Source organism: Mycteria americana, chromosome 11 (assembly GCF_035582795.1).
Source record: "Mycteria americana isolate JAX WOST 10 ecotype Jacksonville Zoo and Gardens chromosome 11, USCA_MyAme_1.0, whole genome shotgun sequence".
Classification (NCBI taxonomy): domain Eukaryota; kingdom Metazoa; phylum Chordata; class Aves; order Ciconiiformes; family Ciconiidae; genus Mycteria; species Mycteria americana.
In genome coordinates, this window is record NC_134375.1 from 20483803 (window position 1) to 20501584 (window position 17782).

The 17782-nt window shown below is 40.4% G+C and overlaps 2 protein-coding genes across 2 annotated transcripts in view; both read right to left on the minus strand.

Moving 5' to 3' along the window:
• Positions 1 to 5329, minus strand: part of KCTD6 (potassium channel tetramerization domain containing 6) — a 117666-nt gene extending 112337 nt beyond the window's left edge. Inside the window, exon 1 of the mRNA XM_075514368.1 lies at positions 5326 to 5329. The gene's annotated coding sequence lies outside the window, so the exon portion shown is untranslated. The remainder of the gene's footprint in view (positions 1 to 5325) is intronic.
• Positions 1 to 17349, minus strand: part of PRKAR2A (protein kinase cAMP-dependent type II regulatory subunit alpha) — a 69464-nt gene extending 52115 nt beyond the window's left edge. The window contains exon 1 of the mRNA XM_075514362.1: positions 16934 to 17349. Within this exon, the coding sequence (XP_075370477.1) occupies positions 16934 to 17186 (253 nt within the window). The 5' untranslated portion in view covers positions 17187 to 17349. The remainder of the gene's footprint in view (positions 1 to 16933) is intronic.
• Positions 17350 to 17782: the final 433 nt, after the last annotated feature.

Here is a 17782-nt window from a genome sequence, read left to right on the forward strand (position 1 = left end):
TGCTTTCAAACTTCACCTCTTTATTTACCAGATTCCTGTCCCACCAGAAATCATAGATATATTAGGCGGGAGGATTAATACTTCAGGGTATTTAAGATCTTTTAAATGTAATGAAGGCAAATTTTGTCTGAAATCTTTTTGGTAGAAACTTCATATGTGCTGTTTAAAGCAACATTTCACTCTGACAAGTACAGTTCTTTTAAAGCAACACTTTTGCATTTCAACTGATTTTTTACTATGGCTTTGATTTCTAAGACACTTAGAAGACTTAACTTCACATCTTCATATCTATTAAAACTTCAAACCCTAAAGACTTTTGACCAGATTTATACCCTTTGATTGGTTATAAGGTGCAAAGTCATTGCTCTATGTTACAAATCAACAGCATTTAAACCTCTTTTGGCTTACCTGGAAAGCCAAGTTTCACCAAACATACTTGGAAACCCTGGAAATAATTTCTAAATGAGTCACAAAAATGTCATTTAACTATGTCTAGTAAGCTACTCCATTTTGATTATTTCCAGCTGCGCCTCTTTCATAAATCTCTTTCCACAGATTAATGAACCATATACAGGTGAATGCAATGTGAATAAAGCTAAAACAAACAAAAACTCAAAACATATAAGCCCAAGCCAAATTTTTATACATTTCACTATCATTAAATACTCACATTCTATCACAGCACAGAGCCACTGCTAAGTATAAGTCTAAGGTACATTAAGTCACTGCCTCAAAGAGCATAGTCGTAGTCACTACTTCTGATCTGCCACTGAAATCAGCCAAGGTCACTGATTTTTCCATTTTCAGAAACCTAATTAAAAGTCCCACTATTATCCTGAGCAACTGAAAGCATTACACATGATTATGAAAACTTTAATGAGAGCAACAACCCACTGAAGGCCTCTCCTGACAGGGAAGTCAGATTCACCAGGCAATTTCTACACTCCTCCCTCTAAGGGACATGGTACCTACACTCGTGGTCTGGAACAACATCACCAAAACCAGCTTGAGTGAGGTCCAGACACAGCTCTTCCTCATTCTCACCAAATTAGTATTATCCTCAGGAACAGCGCACAGCCAACTTCTCTGAAAGTATGCATACACCGCTGAAGTAAGTACCCTTGTTGAAGCCAGGAACCTCTTTTATACCAGGCCAGTGACTTCAAGAGAAATATTAGCCAGGCAATATAAATGCAATACCCAAACACAATGGAAATGCAGATCTGGAGAAAAGTCTTCATTAAGGTAATATGAATGAAGCGGAAAATGGCACTGGCTCTAGTGTTTGCACAGCCTCAGGTATAAGCTATTGTAAAATTAAGTATGAAAAGGGTGGGAGGCAAGCATGTCACAGCTATGGTAATAACACTAGCAAGTTAAGCAGTGTACTGGATTTACATATTTCGCACCTCCTGTCACTGGCTTTTCTATAACCCCTTCCCCCTGTACACAACCGCTCACTCCCTTCTCATACGCCTGCATTCTGCCTGAGAGGATAAGACAACTGCAGCAGCAAAGAGGAAAGTCACAATTCCCACTCACATAGAAACCCTTCTACTTTCTGTTTCAATACCACGCTTACCCTGTTATTTCCAAGACTTTTAATATATTCCTAGTACCAAGGCTTTATGCCATATCTCAAGGACTGCCATAGAAGCATGGTAAATGCTTAAGTAATAAACCCACACACTTTCACAGCTGGATTGCTGCTGTTTTCTGAAAGCTAACTTTGGGTTTGCAACACGCTACACTGCAGTGCACCACTGATGTTCTCGTTGCTCTCTTCATTTCCCGGTTTCATACCACCCCTCCTATCCAGGATGAACTTTTCCTAATACACCTCACATAACTTCAAATCCCAATTAAACACACACACCTATATATACTTTTACACAGCCTTTCTCAATGAACAACTCCTCAAATAACTCAGTCATCCTACATTTCAACTATTATCTATTGCCTCATATCTGTCCTTTAGGCAGAGGCATATTTTAAGGCACAGCAAATGTTGCATGCGTTCCTAATATTTTTCTAGGTACATTTGGCATTTAAGGCAACTTCAATAAGGCATAATGCTGTATTTTTATTTGGATGCATAATGAAGAGTTGATTTCCTCCTATATGTAAAGAAAGATGATGATAATACACAGATATTTTTGTGGTTTAGCAATGAAAAACAAAGAAAAAAAAGATTAATTTTGACTGCCTCTCTGTTTCCACCAGAAACCCAACCTTAATTTTACATTCACTGCATTGTATTTTAAAGAGATTCCATCTGCTCTGTCTGTAGCACACATTAATATTCAGCAGACATCTGCAGTGTGCAGACCAAGCTTTTAATTGGAATCATGTCACAGCTACCATCACACAACACTGAATGTAAATGTTGGCTATCTGCACTTGGCAGCTGCTTGGCAGGCTTATTATAAAGTCCTACTGAGACTGATAGTGTCTTTAAATAATGCGGTATCAGGACATAAAAGGTATCTTGAAAAATCAAATATTTACTATCATGAAAAGTTTTACAATGCCATCCATACCTAATAGAGTTTACTAGTACCTTAAACTACTTATAAGCAAAACAGTGTTTATATTCAGCCATAATTTTCAGAGAGCCAACAAATTGATACAACTGAACACTCACGTCTTGCATTATGATAGATATTTAAGCAAATCTAACATGTACACAAAAGAGGACAAAGAAAACTGAACCTCAGTGCAACTGAAATTGTGTAGTGAAGCTCAAAGCATTTAAAAAAAATATAAAACTCAAGCACTGCTAAGCATGTAAGAGCACCTGAATAAGAGAATTCAATTAACAGGTGTGCTCAGTGATTTAAGACACTTTCCTACAATGTCAGACTAATTATTCTAGAATGAACAATATAGTTACCTATTTTTTAAGATAAAAACAACACTAAGTTAATAGCATCATCATTTGCTTCAAACCCTTGCCAAACCATGGTAACATAAAATTACATTTTCCCAATCATCTACGTATTTTCAGCTTGTACTGTTCTGTAAGTTTCTGACAAATGGGGCAGTGATCAGAAATCTATATGGAGAAAAGTGTGTGTGTGTGTGTATACAAATATATACACAAACTGAAGCTATCTGTCCAATACAAGCAGCTCGTTGTTATGCCATCAAACTGATCTTATACATGTTGCAAGTTATTTAAATCTTACCAGTAGGTAAAAGGGACATAGGAACTCTTAGAACAGCAACAATGGCTTTTCATGAAATACCCATTTTCTTGGGAAATTTGTCTTCCGCTATCTTTGCCACAGTATCATAACAAACACTTTTTCACAAATGTAATGAAACTTCAAGACCATAGCTCTTTAAGATATAGATATGTTGCCACAAAAATAATTGCACAAGTAGAGGCAACATCAGAACAGAAAGTCATCGCGATCCAACTCTTCTAACTCCAGTGCCCTTCGCTGACAGACTAATTGGCTTAACGGATACTGCTTGGCCTCAGTACAGCTTCCAACACAAATAAGTGAATTACACAGAAGGGGAAGATGCAATTTTTTGTGCTCAGGGCATACAATCACAGTGTCAAGCCTGTACTTGCACATCCACCACCATTTTAGAACACATTACAGTAGAAGGGCAACAAAGAAGGAAAAAAAAAAAAGTCAGAGGGCAGAGTAAGGTTTCAGTCCCAAACCTGAGCACACAGCCAGAAGATCAATGACCACTGATTGTAGCAGCACTTCCGATCTGTTTCAATGCAAGGAAAAAAGGGTTTGTCGTAGCTTTTCATCAGTGATATACAGCTGGTCTGCTCAAGTTTGCACTAGAACAGAAAGGAAGAATTAACGTGGGCAGTTACGGATGAGATGCAGTATAAGAAGCTTTTCCTTTTGCCTCTTAGCTATTTACAGTCTCGGATAAAACAGATTGGAGTCACTCTCACAGTCAGGTACTGTATCTCATGTGACAGACAGTAAGAAACAACTATAACTGAACTGGTTCTACAAAACAGAGCAGTTTAGAAGAAAAATATGGAAGAAGAGAAGATTTGAAGCTCAGCAGAAGCAACCAGCAACACTGACAGGGCATAGCATTTTATATACCCAGCATGGATGTTACACAGCTATACTTGACAGGTCAACCTGAGCTCAGGATTGTATAATTATAGGTACATAGGTAGGATTTAAGAATAGCACCCAACAGCTAAAACAGGAGACATGTAAAAGCCCATAGTTCTTTGGCTGGGTCACTTCTAATTTTATTACCAATTCCTACTGTCATTCCTGATTTGGATGATGAAACATAGCATGTTTTTACATAAGACAAAGCTGGAATGGGTTGTGCTGTCATCTGATTTGATCTGTATAAAAGAGCAAGAGGAATTTCAATTAGAAAGACCAGCATCAAGCGTCACTTCAAGCTGATTCAGAGCCTAATCTCACACATCCACATTTAAATCAGGGCATAAGTAGACTTGTATATGCCAGGCAAGACAGGCTAGTTTCATGGTACCGGGGGCTGCATTAGGAGCAGTGTTGCCAGCAGGTCAAAGGAGGTGGTCCTTCCCCTTCCACTCAGCCCTTGTAAGGCCACACCTAGAGGAGTACTGTGTCCAGTTCTAGGCCCCCCAGTACAAGAGAGATATGGACATACTGGAGAGTCTCCAGCAAAGGGCCATGAAGATGATGAAGGGATTGGAGCATCTCTTGTATGTGGACAGGCTGAAAGTGGTGGGACTGTTAGCCTGGAGAAGATAAGGCTCAGGGGAGCTCTTATCAATACCTGAAGGGAGGGTGCAAAGACGATGGAGCCAGGCTCTTTTCAGTGGTGCTCAGTGACAGGACAAGAGTCAATGGGCACAAACTGAAACACAGGAGGGTCCATCTGAACATCAGGAAACACTTTTCTTACTGAGGGTGACCAAGCACCAGTGCAGGTTGATCAGAGAAGTTCTGCTGTCTCCTTTGGAATATTTAAAAGCCCTCTGGACATGGTCCTGGGCAACCACTGTAGGCAGCCCTGCTTAACCAGGAAGGTTGGACAAGATGACCTCCAGAGGTCCCTTCCAATCTCAACCATTCCATGATTCTGTAAAGATACTCTAACAGCTCATTAAAACTCATACTTTGCTTCCAGTTTAAGTTCCAATGGCAAGAAGGCAAATAGAAGTAAACTCCATTTGCAGATAGACGCGTTAAGGGATCGTCTAGTTTCAGATATCCTTTTTCCAGGTAGGTAACTATAAATTTTGACAAGAGCTACTGTATAGGTTTTGGGCTGTTGGGGTTTAATTTGTTTGTCTGTTTTTTAAAGGGGGAATGGGAGAAAGAGAGGAAGAGAAGAGGCTGAGAAATAGCCTGGGCTTCTACAGTTTCTTACCCGGGGCACATTCTCCATATATGTAAACTGAGCACTTTCTTGGGCGTTTAAAAAATTTTTCAGTGATGACCCTACTGCAACATGCTAAACAAGTTCTTACTCTACTAATGCCACATAAAAGCCAACGAGCATCCGCATCCTGGACAAAGCTCAACATATGTATCAGCCTCTTAGCCAGTGTCACAAAACTGGCATCTCTTACCAGTTGATCATCTAAGATAACCTCTGCACCCTTCCCTACGTCACTGTTCTCGAGGATTTAGCACTCTATCCTGTAAACATAATCACCACTGAAGACTCACTCTTGCCTGAACAGTTCATGAATGACCTTTCTCAAAAGATCAACAATTTAAAGAGCTGGCTCAATTCTTCTTGAAGTCTGATTTTGACAGGTTTTTTAATTAGGTGCTTAAAAAAGACCTAAGATGTGTTGTTGATTTGTGAAATTAAAAAAGTGTACTCAAAAAACTAGTGTCCCCATTTGTGATATGTTCAAAAAAATATATTTGGAGAAGAAATTGTATCATGCATCATATCACATTTTTTAATAACCAAAGCCAGAAAACCTTGGTCAGTTGTTTATAAAAAGTCCTAGATATACTTGCAACTGAAGTTACTGGTTTTCCAGTTTAAAAAAAAAAAGGGCAAAACAACAACAAACACACAAAAACCCCCACACCAACCCACAACTTGTGTCCTGTATACAGATTTGTCTATGTAGTGATGATGAGGTACACAGGATTTTATCCTGTAGTGCTAGCTTCAGAATCACAGTGCTGGACACGAGATTTTCTGCTTTGCTTCCCCTCATCTCTAGGGTGCAGGATCCTCTGTAGGAGCACAACTGACTCTACCATTCATGTTAATTCTCGTCTGGTGCTTTACTAGGGAGACAACACAACATGAATCGCACGCAGCCTTTCCACACCACCCCAGCAGGTAGCACAGCCTCAGCTCTGAGGGAGGATGACAGCCAGAGGACTGAGGGGTGGCACAAAGGGATGGGACAGAAGGTACAGAAGAGTATCATGGATTCTACAGAAGTATTACTAACATCTCTGTGATTCTGTGGTTCTACGTGTACACAACATGAAGTACTACTTCATTACCAGTACAATTACATTCATCAATAATTCACACATGAATCTTGTTCCATTCAGATATAATTTGGTAACAGTTTATTTTAGTAAACAAAGTATAAATAAAATTGAATAGATTCTAAATATGTATGTTTTAAAATTTAAAAAAGTTAAAAATTCTTATCTGGGCAATCTTCAGGTTGTGATACACAACAAAACTATGAGCAAAAATAACTTCTGTATCACGTCTCAAAATAATGTATTTTATAGATTTTTTTCCTTCAGATTTATGCTTCTAACAATATTAAGTCAACATTCAGCAAAGCTTACTTAAAGCATATAGCTGTAAAAAGAATAATCTCCATGTAAAAAAGTATTTTGACAGACAACCCCCCACACACACACTTCCAGTAATTGCATCCTGTGTGCTTTCACAGGAAGAATTTGGGGAAAGAGGAAGGGTGAAGACAGACAGATTTGTCCTGTTTCCTAAGAAGGGATAATAGTAAAAATTATTGTGTTCTCCCCAGACCAGGGAAAATCCTCTTTTATGCTCATGAATGTTTGAAGTCCCTGCAAGAGGGCACAAGTTAGCATTCATCCTAACATAAATATGCCAGCAACAACAAAAATAAATTCCCTGACCAAAGTGAGCTGCAGAAGGTGGCAAGTACTACATGGTTCAGCTTCCAGATGAACTGACTTTTAGTAGCAGAACTTCTAGTATAAAGCTCCCCACAGTCACTGTTACATACGACTTCAAAACAAATGGTACTCATTGCAAATCTTTTAGCTATGAAAAGTTAACAGTGTCTGTATGTAAAAGCTATGAAAAGTTAAAAAACACACCAACAAAAACAGTACACATCATACAAAGTTATATTTTTTCATAGTGCTATGAAAAAATGACACAAGGCACAACACTTAATAATTAAATGTTTTCAGCAGCAAGAAATTAAAATTATTTCACAGGGATATAAGAGATGCTCATACAGAATACAAGAGAAACTGAAGCCCAGTTTATGGCTGTTTATCATAAAGGTACCCAATCTCAAGGTTAGAATTAATCATTATACAAATTATATCCAGTGATGTTTAATTTCTATACGCTTGAGAAACTGCAGTATTCAAAGTAACATCACCACTCTGAATAGTATTAAGGTTTAGCATTTTAGAACAAGAATACTTGTGGAATCTTCCCCCACCCTGCCCCAAAGGTGTCAAAGACAGAAGACTGAAAATTAGTCTAATTTAATGAGCCATCTTGCTTAACTTATCCCTGAGAAAGCTTGGAGTCTTACAAATACTTATGACTTATAATCAGAAATGTTGGTAACATTAAACGTTAAAAACCCTGTTTCAGAACAATTACTTAAAAAAAAAAAAAAAAAAAAAGGAAACTGTCATCTTCGACTTTTCATCCCAGGGCTGTCCATAAAAGACATCTTTCATAGAGAGGTACTCCCCATATCCATGACAACCTGAGACGGACCAGTTCCTTACACTACAGCATGTCCTTGAGGAAGCAATTCTTCCTGAATGACCAGGATTAGCACAAGTGTTGCCACAGAAATGTTGAAGTGCTTACTGGAGACCCAACAGGAAAAAAAAACCCACACAAATATTTGTATTTTTCTTTTCTTAAAATCTCTTCTATGGAATACAGTTTTCTCAATAGGAAGCAGAAAACAATATGCTATCCCAAGGGAGGAAGAACCAAAATGGAAGTGAAGGGCCATTGTGACATCCTGCTTTATAACAGTCTGTCAATACACAATCACCAAGAACAAGGAATTTGGCACTACAATTTATTCAAAAATACATAGGAAAACTACAGAGTGGTTTCTCAACCCTCATCTAAAACACACACAGTTCACTCCCCACACAAACTCCATACATGTTTTTAGAATGCTCTGCAACAAGAGAAGCAGTACTTTAAGCTTTGCAATCCTTCACTGCGTACCACTCAGAGAAGGAGAGAAACAGTTACCGATGGAAAAGATTTTTTTACCAAAACCACCACAATCTCCAATTTACAATCCTAATCCTTCTTCACACAGCAGTTTAGAGAGAAATTTTGTGACAACTTGCTTAATTTTTCTGGTAAGGCCCCTGATCATGGACCATCTTGGTTTAGACTTCACCAACCTCCAAAAAGGAGTGCAGGGTTCCAGACTTCTGTAAGATGACCTCAGAAGAACGAAACCTGACATCATGCCAGTTGGAAACCGAGTTCCTGCAGGCTGTATACCATTTCTGAGGAGAAGCAAAGCTGTTCTTCAAGCCACCCTCAGAAAGTTAACAGGAAATAGAAGGAGGGAACAGAGAGTGGCTTAAAATTTTTTAGAAAAATAAAAAACAAGGGTTTTTTGTTTTGTTGTTTTTAAATTATCATAAAAGCAGTGCTACAGAAGGAATACCTGCAGTCCCTCCCACATGCCTTGAAGGCAGGCTGTTCCTAGAGATGTCTTCTCCCCTAAAGGGAATTTCCAACTCTATACACAGAGCAGAATTGCCACTACTCATTTGCAATTTCTACATAGAAAAGAAATGCCCCAGGATGGAAAGGGCTAAGAGCAAAACTGCTACTAATACAATGCTGAGCTTTATTATACACGACTTCTTGTATATTCATGAAACAGAGGCCAAACCCTAGCAGCGCAATAACTGTAAGACAGGCTTGCTTTCTTCTAAACCTCCTACCTCCTACCCATTAAAGCACACAGAGAACACCGCCACAATCACCACAATTTTCACAACTTCACAGACAAAACACAAATGACCACAAAGCAGCTGCTTGTTCTGTGTAACAGATTTCTGGAGTTTCCTCCTGATAGCCCTTTACTCAGATCTGTATTTTCAAAAGAAAAGGATCCATTTGCATTAAAGGATCTCATAAGCACACACCCTTCAGTACAATTAGTATCTTGGTGCAAGACTTTTATATATTGGTGTTTCGTCCACACTCGGATTTCTCGAATTCCCCACTAGTTACTTTTCTAACCAGTGTGTTTATGACTGATGATTTACCTTGTCTGTTTCATATTACAGTGATGCACAAAGATACTAAAAATGCAGAGTGCAGAAGAGTACACATCGTTTGCCATGCAACTAATGGCACCTCAGGAAAAAAACCTAAACCTATGTGAATTGAAGAACCTTGATGTATCAAAAAACACCAAACAATGGTTACGTACCGAAGAAGTACTGATCCAAAGCCAGATATGGATCACAAAGATGCAAGATGCATATCTAAAGGAATCTAAAGGACTGTTACAGAGACAAGAATAATATCCCTCTAAAAGACAAACCAGTACGTTTGCTAGAGTTATATTTGTCATTGTCTCCCTCTTCTTTCACAAAAAAATATGAATGATCATTCATGAAGTTGAAAATGTTACTAAAGCCAGTGAGAAATATTCATAGCTCATCTTGGCTACACTTCCAGTCTTCATTTGAATAATGAGCAACTGCTCTTTGTTAAACATTAATGCTTTTTAATGACTGACTGGTGAATAGTTTGAAGTGAGCTTGTTCTGTGTTGTCTCCTCCTCTTCCCCAAGATCTCCATAGTTTTATTTTAGATAAGAGGGTACAACTAAACTTCAGTATTAGCAAAAGGGGAAGATGGCACTCTGCAACACTGACAGAATTGTCTCAGCACTCTAATACTAGTTTATTAAATGAAAAAAAAGCACAGTTAAAAAGAAGCTAGTCTTCAGTACAATATCTAGTATTGCAATACAATAATTTCCTTTAGCTTAATTTTAGAAGAATTAAGCTAGAAGAATCCAATTTTAGAAGTTTCATACAAATTTTCTTACAATAAACTTTTCCAGTGTGGAAAAAAAAGCTTTTAAGAATTCAGCAATAATTTACAAAGGCTAGTTATCCACTTCCTTTATAGTCAGTTACGCTCTTTTTAGAGGCTAGTACAGAGAGTAATGCAGTTTCTATTGCCCAAAGTAACAGCAGGATACCAAAAGAGCAGAAACTGAGTCTAGAATTTAATTTATCTATACAGTTATAGCTAGTATCAAAAGCTCTCTCAGCAAATATCAAGCTTAACAGTTAAGTGAAAAGTTACCAGCATGCAACAGATCACAAATGCGAACTTAAAAGGAATTTTTAAAAGTACTGCTTGCTTCCTCACGTTCTAGGATGTACAGATTGCCTAAGGAAAGCAGAATGATTACAGCAAGCCACTGAGAGCAAACTGGAATCAGAGGATATCTTTCTCAGAAGACTTTAAGGACTGTCTAATAGAAGCTACAGGAATAACAACAGTGCTGATGACAGGATGTTACAAATAACACCGTTAAGTATACTATGTCAAAATTGCAAGAAACTTATCTTTTAAAATTAACATAGAAGTTCCTCCTCCCGGATGTAAATCAATATCCATTTAGCAATATCCATTTAGCAATATCCAGTGGTGTTTGCAAACTTCAGGCAACTCATCTACAATTCTCTGTTTCTCAGCCAGCCAGCAGCTTTTATCCCTTCACTTCATACTTTCAGTTCTTTTACTATCTCAGGTAAGAATGATGTATTACACCTGTATTTTAATTAATTTTTCATTTGTACTGAAGGTTACTGATTAAACCTTCCTTCAGGCTCCACTAAGATACAAATGGTGACTTCCTTAGAACTACATCACTTAGTTAAAAAAAGTCCTAGGCTAATCTTGTAATAGCACAAGTACAGTCTTAGGAACAAACACTGAAAAGCAAGTCTTTTGTGATAAGCAAATACAGAAGCAAAAAGACCTCCAGAAAAAAAACTTTAGATATTTTGTCCAAGTAACTAAAGAGAAGTGAAATCAGTCTTCCTTAATACTTAGTTTATCTTCAAAGTTCCCCTGTGTGAACAAGATAAATATAGGGAGTGAAGTTCCACTAATACTAACAGCAGTTACTCTATTTAATCCTTCAGATTTAAGTCAATGAGAACTGTCTCTGCAAAAGCAAAGACATGTGCAAGCATAGCAGCTGCACAATGGTAGTCTTTCACTTGGTATTTCTTATGTTAAACACGTTCAAGATACTATGCTGCCAATACCTATTAAAATCAGAAAGTTAAATGTAGAAATACATTCCTCTTAAAACATTATCAACATGCATGCATCGCTAATACTTTGCTTTATAATTGATTTCATGTTATTGATAGAGATCAAAGAAATAAAACTAAAGCTTCTTCTACACCTTGAGGTTGCTAGGCTTGCTTACACATACACTCTTTTTAAACATATTATAAAGAAAGCATGTGTAATTTTTTCTTTGTATACTAAACTCAAAGGCTTAATATACTTAGATCATAATCTAGAGCTTCTTCCTCCATCTCCCTAAAAATCCAGACTACTTAAGTAGAGCACAAAACACCTTTGTTATCATTACTATTAAGCCACATGAGTCAGTCAAACAAATTTCAAAGGAAAAAAAAAATATGTAGCGCTAGTAATTATCAGATTATGGAAGCGCCCACTGTGCTACCTAGATTTTAAACAGAGTAGCTATTCTTTGGACTGAATTTGCATCATACAATGCAATAATACTGTAAAAAGATGTTCTGCAAAGAGAGGCTCTTTTAATGTTAATGACAAAAAAAACAGAGTGAAGAGAGAGCTACTGTGCTTTATTCCCAGTAAATTAACAATTATGGGGGAAGCAGGTAGGTGAAAATACTGCTAAAAAGTTAAAAGTACTTGCATTTGAAAGGTGACAGTATCTCACAGGAGCATGTGCAATAACCCATGAACCTGAATTACATCCAAAAACTTGAACAGTATTCTTGAGAAGGACCACTAGTCTCCTTATTCTATCCTTCAAAAGTCTTCACGTCATCGGACTTCTATCATTCAATAAGTTTCCTTGAATTATTTCAGGAAAACAGCAAGGAGTTATGCCTGACCTGTAAATTGATGTAGGCAGAGCATAAATGCTTTGTGATGGATGTAACACAGAAATACCTGAGGAATTCCAGAGGACATATCAGCCAAGTACAGAATAAGAAAGCATAAGCAAGTAATGCTTAAGAATAAGAAGAGAAATAAGTAATCTGAAACAGTTTTAACTTAATATTAAGCACTTCTGTTAACAATTAAAAAGATAAAGATTTCAAAGATGGACTTAACTCTTATTCTGTATCACGTCCAAGATCTAATGATGTAAAAGTGCATTTCCCTACTCCCTTCTGCACCCATTCTGCTCAGATATCCTACTGATGTTTTAAAGATGACACTTAGCAAATCCTTGAATTTTAATTGAGAAGCTCAGTGCAGAACTAAACAGGATCTTTTCACCTGTTCATCCAGATTCATATGCACCATTTTCCTTCGTAAAAATAGAGCATACTGAAGAGGATTATTTCAAAAGCAATATATTAAGAAGTGTTCTCTTCTGCTCAGGGAGCAGCTGAAAAGTGCACAATCTTTCTTTCAATATCCAGGTGAAACACTGGGAAGGGAAAATTAGATTTGTGCTAAAATACTTGTCATTAGTTAAAACATCTGAGTTGCTCAAGTTAGCATATAATCCCAGAAATATTTTAGTTCCACTGTTAGTTATATTTAATATCTCCAAGAATAAACACAGGTGGTTTTTTAATTAACCGATTACTATTACAAACAAGGAGACAAACAGAAAGTTAACAGTGCAGCACCTTGCACCTTTGTGCAATTGCCTCAACTGACAGGGAAGGAAAGCTGCCTGCCTTCCTTCAGATGTGCTACTCGCAACAGGTTTCCTAAAGCCATGACTCAGTCTCAAACAGTGGACAGACCATTTCTGTGGCTTTAATTTCACAGCCTTAACACATCATTCAGAGCTTCCTTGTTAAAATTACAAGTGTCATGGTCAAGGACACATTTTAAGAATACACATCCATCGTTGGTTACATCCTCAGCCTGATTTTTGACGTTGTCACTCTGCATCTTTTCCCATCTCTATCAACTTGTCAATTTCGTAGTTATGCCAATCAAATAAAGGCTCTGAGGCTTCATATGTGTAAATTCTCTGCCCCAGCCCACTGGATAAATGTTTCTGGAGGTTTCCCCCCTGACACTAGCATCATTTTCTTTCCACACATTCCTTACACTCCGCGCTCTGCTGAACAGCCACATCCTGACGTCGTTTGATCACATACACAAAAATGATTAAAACCAGGGATGAAACTCCAGGGCATTCAGAGAATAAACATAAACCTGGAAGTAATTTCTTAACTGTCGCAAGAAAATAGAAGTCTTTTTTGTAGTCCAGTTAGTTTCAGTGACTTTTACCACATTGATGGAGTGCCATTACAGCAGAAAAGGAACCACTAGTGTCACTATGGCTACATAAAGACATTTGCCACGTGGTCTACACCAAAGGCCAAGAGCTTATTCTGATTTCAAGTTATTTCTCCCTTCTATTACCATATGCACTCAAAGCAGACAAAAAAACCCCAAATAACTTATCTGAAGTGTTCTCTAACTCATAGCATGCAGGTGCAGCCCAGTGAGATACACAAGTTTAATATTGTGCCAGTAGAAACATGAAGACAACCACATTATTTGTGCAGACATCTTTCATACGCCCAACATATACAACCAGGTTAATCATTTAAACTAGCTTTAAGTTTTCTCAACATAATACTTTACAAAACCACCACTGCTCAATTTCATCTTTATATTTAAAAACAGCCATGGAAACATTTTTAAAACATCCATTTGACCTGTCTTTGCAACTCAAAGGTAAACAAGTGTTAACCTAGGAAAAGTGAAATTAATTGTAGTCTTTCCTAAATTGTCCAAGATGAAAAAATGCAATCTGAGTAAACAGTACTAGGGCCTGTCCAGTGAGATTATCTGAGACTTTTTCATTTTGTGTGTTTTCTCTATCTTTAAATGTCCTTTAAGTGCTGAGCAGTCTATAAGCACACAGGATCTGCTCTCCCACAAGGCAGAAGTATTGTCCTATCTATAAAATTCATAGAAGACAGAGATATCAGAACCTCTAACTTAACATTTTCTCATTAATAAAGCCTTCTATGACAACAGTTACAATGGAAATCTAAAAAACACATAGCCATGGTTGACTGCCCCCCCACAATGTTAAACAACATAAGAAAGAATCGCTTCCCTGACCCTGTAGAGACCCTCGCCTGCTGTTAATTAGAACACAACAGTCCCCAGGTCTTTGAAACTGTAAGGAAGGAATAGCATGGGTTTTGAGATAAGCAGGAAGACAGCATTACTGACAGTGCCACTTGCCTAAAGGGGTCCAACTAGCACAAGTGACACTGAGCAGCCTTGTTAATTTAATTTTCTCTCTGACTAAGATAGAAAGATGATGAGCAGAAACTTGAAGCAAAGGAACCACCTTTCTGCTTCGGACAGCCTCACCACATAAAGCTGTATTTGAAAAGTTGTTTGCTTCCATCAAGTTTTCAGATTTTTATCCAAAAACGTTTAACTTCAGAGGATCCTTTCAGCTGCACTTGCCAACATTCACCAGGAAAACTTTACACTTAATTCCCTAGAGAAGATCTTTCAAACCCTAAAACAAGATAAACTGATCAAGAAATAGAAAAGTTGCTTTCGATGACATTAAAAGCTCTGGTGGAGTGGGGTTGTTTGTTTATGTTTTTTTGTTTGGTTGGGGTTTTGTTTGTTTGTTTTTTTTTAAAGAAAAACGCTATATACAGAGGTATTGCACATTTTAAAAAATTACATCCAACTATTTACTGCAATTTTTCCAATCTAGAACTCCTTTTATTTTAATTATAAAATAATACATTTTACAAGAAACTATATCTTCTTGTATATTTACAGATGCTTAAAAATATTGCTGACTTGGGCTGCAGGACAAACAAAGTCACCTGTAATTATTGTTGTAAATCTGTGCTCATGCTTGCACATCCCCTTAACTTCAACCCAGTCACTACCAGTGTCCACCTCTTTACCTTTCATCTTTTCTTCTTCATGCCCTAAACAGAACCCCTCCCTCATTAGAAAAAATGAACATTCAAATCTAGACAGTAATTGCAAACTGCTTTTTAATTCATTCTCACTGTACATTTTATTCTTGTCCTCTCGCATACTTGCATGTCCTGTTTAGGTTGTATATTTCAAAGAGCAGAAGCTGTGTTTCACTTTGTAAAGCTCCCAGTCTAAAAGGGCTGAAACAATAGCTGGTCTCTCAATGCTTCCTTAATAAAAACAATTATTTGTTCCACAGCTTAACTTCTTCTTCTTTCTTTAAAACTGTTAACCAGAGCACAGATGTAAGAACACACTGCATCCACAAGGTGACATATAGTAATCAGTCTCAAAGAGGATCCTCTATCAATAAAAGTCTGAAACCTTTACTCACGTTATAGGTCAAGGGCACCAGACCTCCAAATGAGGGCACTGAAAGTTTAGGGAAAGCATGCCTTTTCTTGCCTCTCCCTCTCCCCTTAAGTCACCTTCTAATAATGAGAGAGTGTTCAGTCATTTCAGGTCCAAAATTCTGGGTGTGCCAAGAAGTACCATTCACAAACATTCTGAATAACTTTTTGCATTGCAGCTCAATTACAGTCCGAATTATAAACACTGTTCATTGCACAACACACAGAGTACGTTTTGACAGAGTAAAAATGGAAGTATCACATTTTTACACAGAGTAAAAATGGAAGCGGCATCTCATTGTCCAGATCAGGTAAGTTATCTTTTCTATCTTAGAGAGCTACGGTATAAACAGGAGTGTACAGGTGGTTTTGCGTTTTCACTATTTAGTAACGTATTAAGAAGTTATTTCAGTGCTTTACAATAACCAGTTTAAACACACAACAGTGGCCATAAACGTCCTCAGCTTCAGCAAAAAAAAACACTTGTCCACAATGATTTAAAGACAGAAATGTAAAGTACAGAAGAGATTGCACAATAACACATGATCTTTCACATCACATGCTTGGCAGTATGCTCAATCCACTGTGATAACTCTGGTCAGACCCCAGGCGCAATTTTGGACGTTATACGGCAGCTCTGTACGCCTGCTTTTGGACACCCCACCCAGGAAAAGAATCTCTTCCTGAGTCTACAGGCCTAACGCTAGGGCCAGCAAGGCTTCCCCCCGAGAGGGCACTTCTGCCAGCGTGCAGCTTCCCCACGGCACAGCTGACAGCCCGCACAGAGCCACGGAGGGACGGATCCCGCCGGAGGCGCCGGGCAGCACCCGCCCCGCTACAGCGGTGCGGCAAGAGGACGCAGCCGGAGCGTGTCCCCCATTCAATCCATCCCGCCCGCTCTCGCCCTGCAGCCCCGCGCAGCAGCGGCCGGGGGCAGCGGCACCGGGGACGGGGTGGCGGAGGCGCCCGGCCGGCCTTCCGGGCTGCTTTCTCCCCCGGGGGCAGGACCCCGCCGTCCCGGCCTTTCCTCGCCGTCACGGGCAGCCCCTCGCCGCCGCCCCCCACCGCCACGGGCAGCCCCTCACAGCCTCCCCTCGCCGCCGCCCCTCACCGCCGGTACTTACGCTCGAAGTCGGAGTCGGAGTCCTCGTCGCCGCGGTCGGGCTCCTCTTCGCCGTTGGACTCGGTCTGCATGGGCTCCCCGTCGAAGCTGACCACCCTGCGGCCGCCGCCGGCCGCCTCCTGGTCGCGGGCATCCCGCAGGCGGGCGAAGTACTCGGCGGCGAAGCCCAGCAGGTCGGACGGCCGGTGCCGCAGCACCTCCACCGTGTAGCCCTGCAGCAGCTCGGTGAGGCCCGGCGGGATCTCGATGCTCATGGTGCCGGGGACCGAGGAGGCCGCCGCCTCCCCCCCTCCGCGGCCGGCTGTGGCGGGCTCGGGGCCTCCCTCCGCGGGCGCTGACTGACTCCCGCCGCTCCGGTCACACGAGCCGCGCCGGAGGGGTGGGGGGGGGGGGGACGGGGACGGGAGCGGCCCCGGCTGCGCAGGCGCGGGAGCGGGCGCGGCGCCAATGGCCGCGCACGCGCCGAGCGGGGAGGCGCGTGCGTCACTGCGAGGCCCGGCGCGAGCTGGGGAGCCGGGCAAGAGGGCGGTGGCGGCGCGCGCCGGGGGGGGGGGGCAGCGCCGGGGGGGGGCGGGCGGCCGGCCGGCCGTCAGCGGGCGGCCGGTAAGGCGGGGGCGGAAGGTAGGCGGCCCAGCAGGAGACGGGATCCCGGGAGCGGCTCCGCGGAACAGGCGGGGCGGGGAAGCGGCAGCGGGAGAGATGCTTGTGCAGGTGGTTCAGGCGGTGGGAAGAGCCACGGGGGCTGCGCTTCTGCCCGGGCAGAACGGGGTGAAAGCGTTAAACGGCAGTCACGGAGACTCGGGACGGTCTGTGTGGTATCTGCAAAACCTTCGGGCCAAAGCTGGCTGCG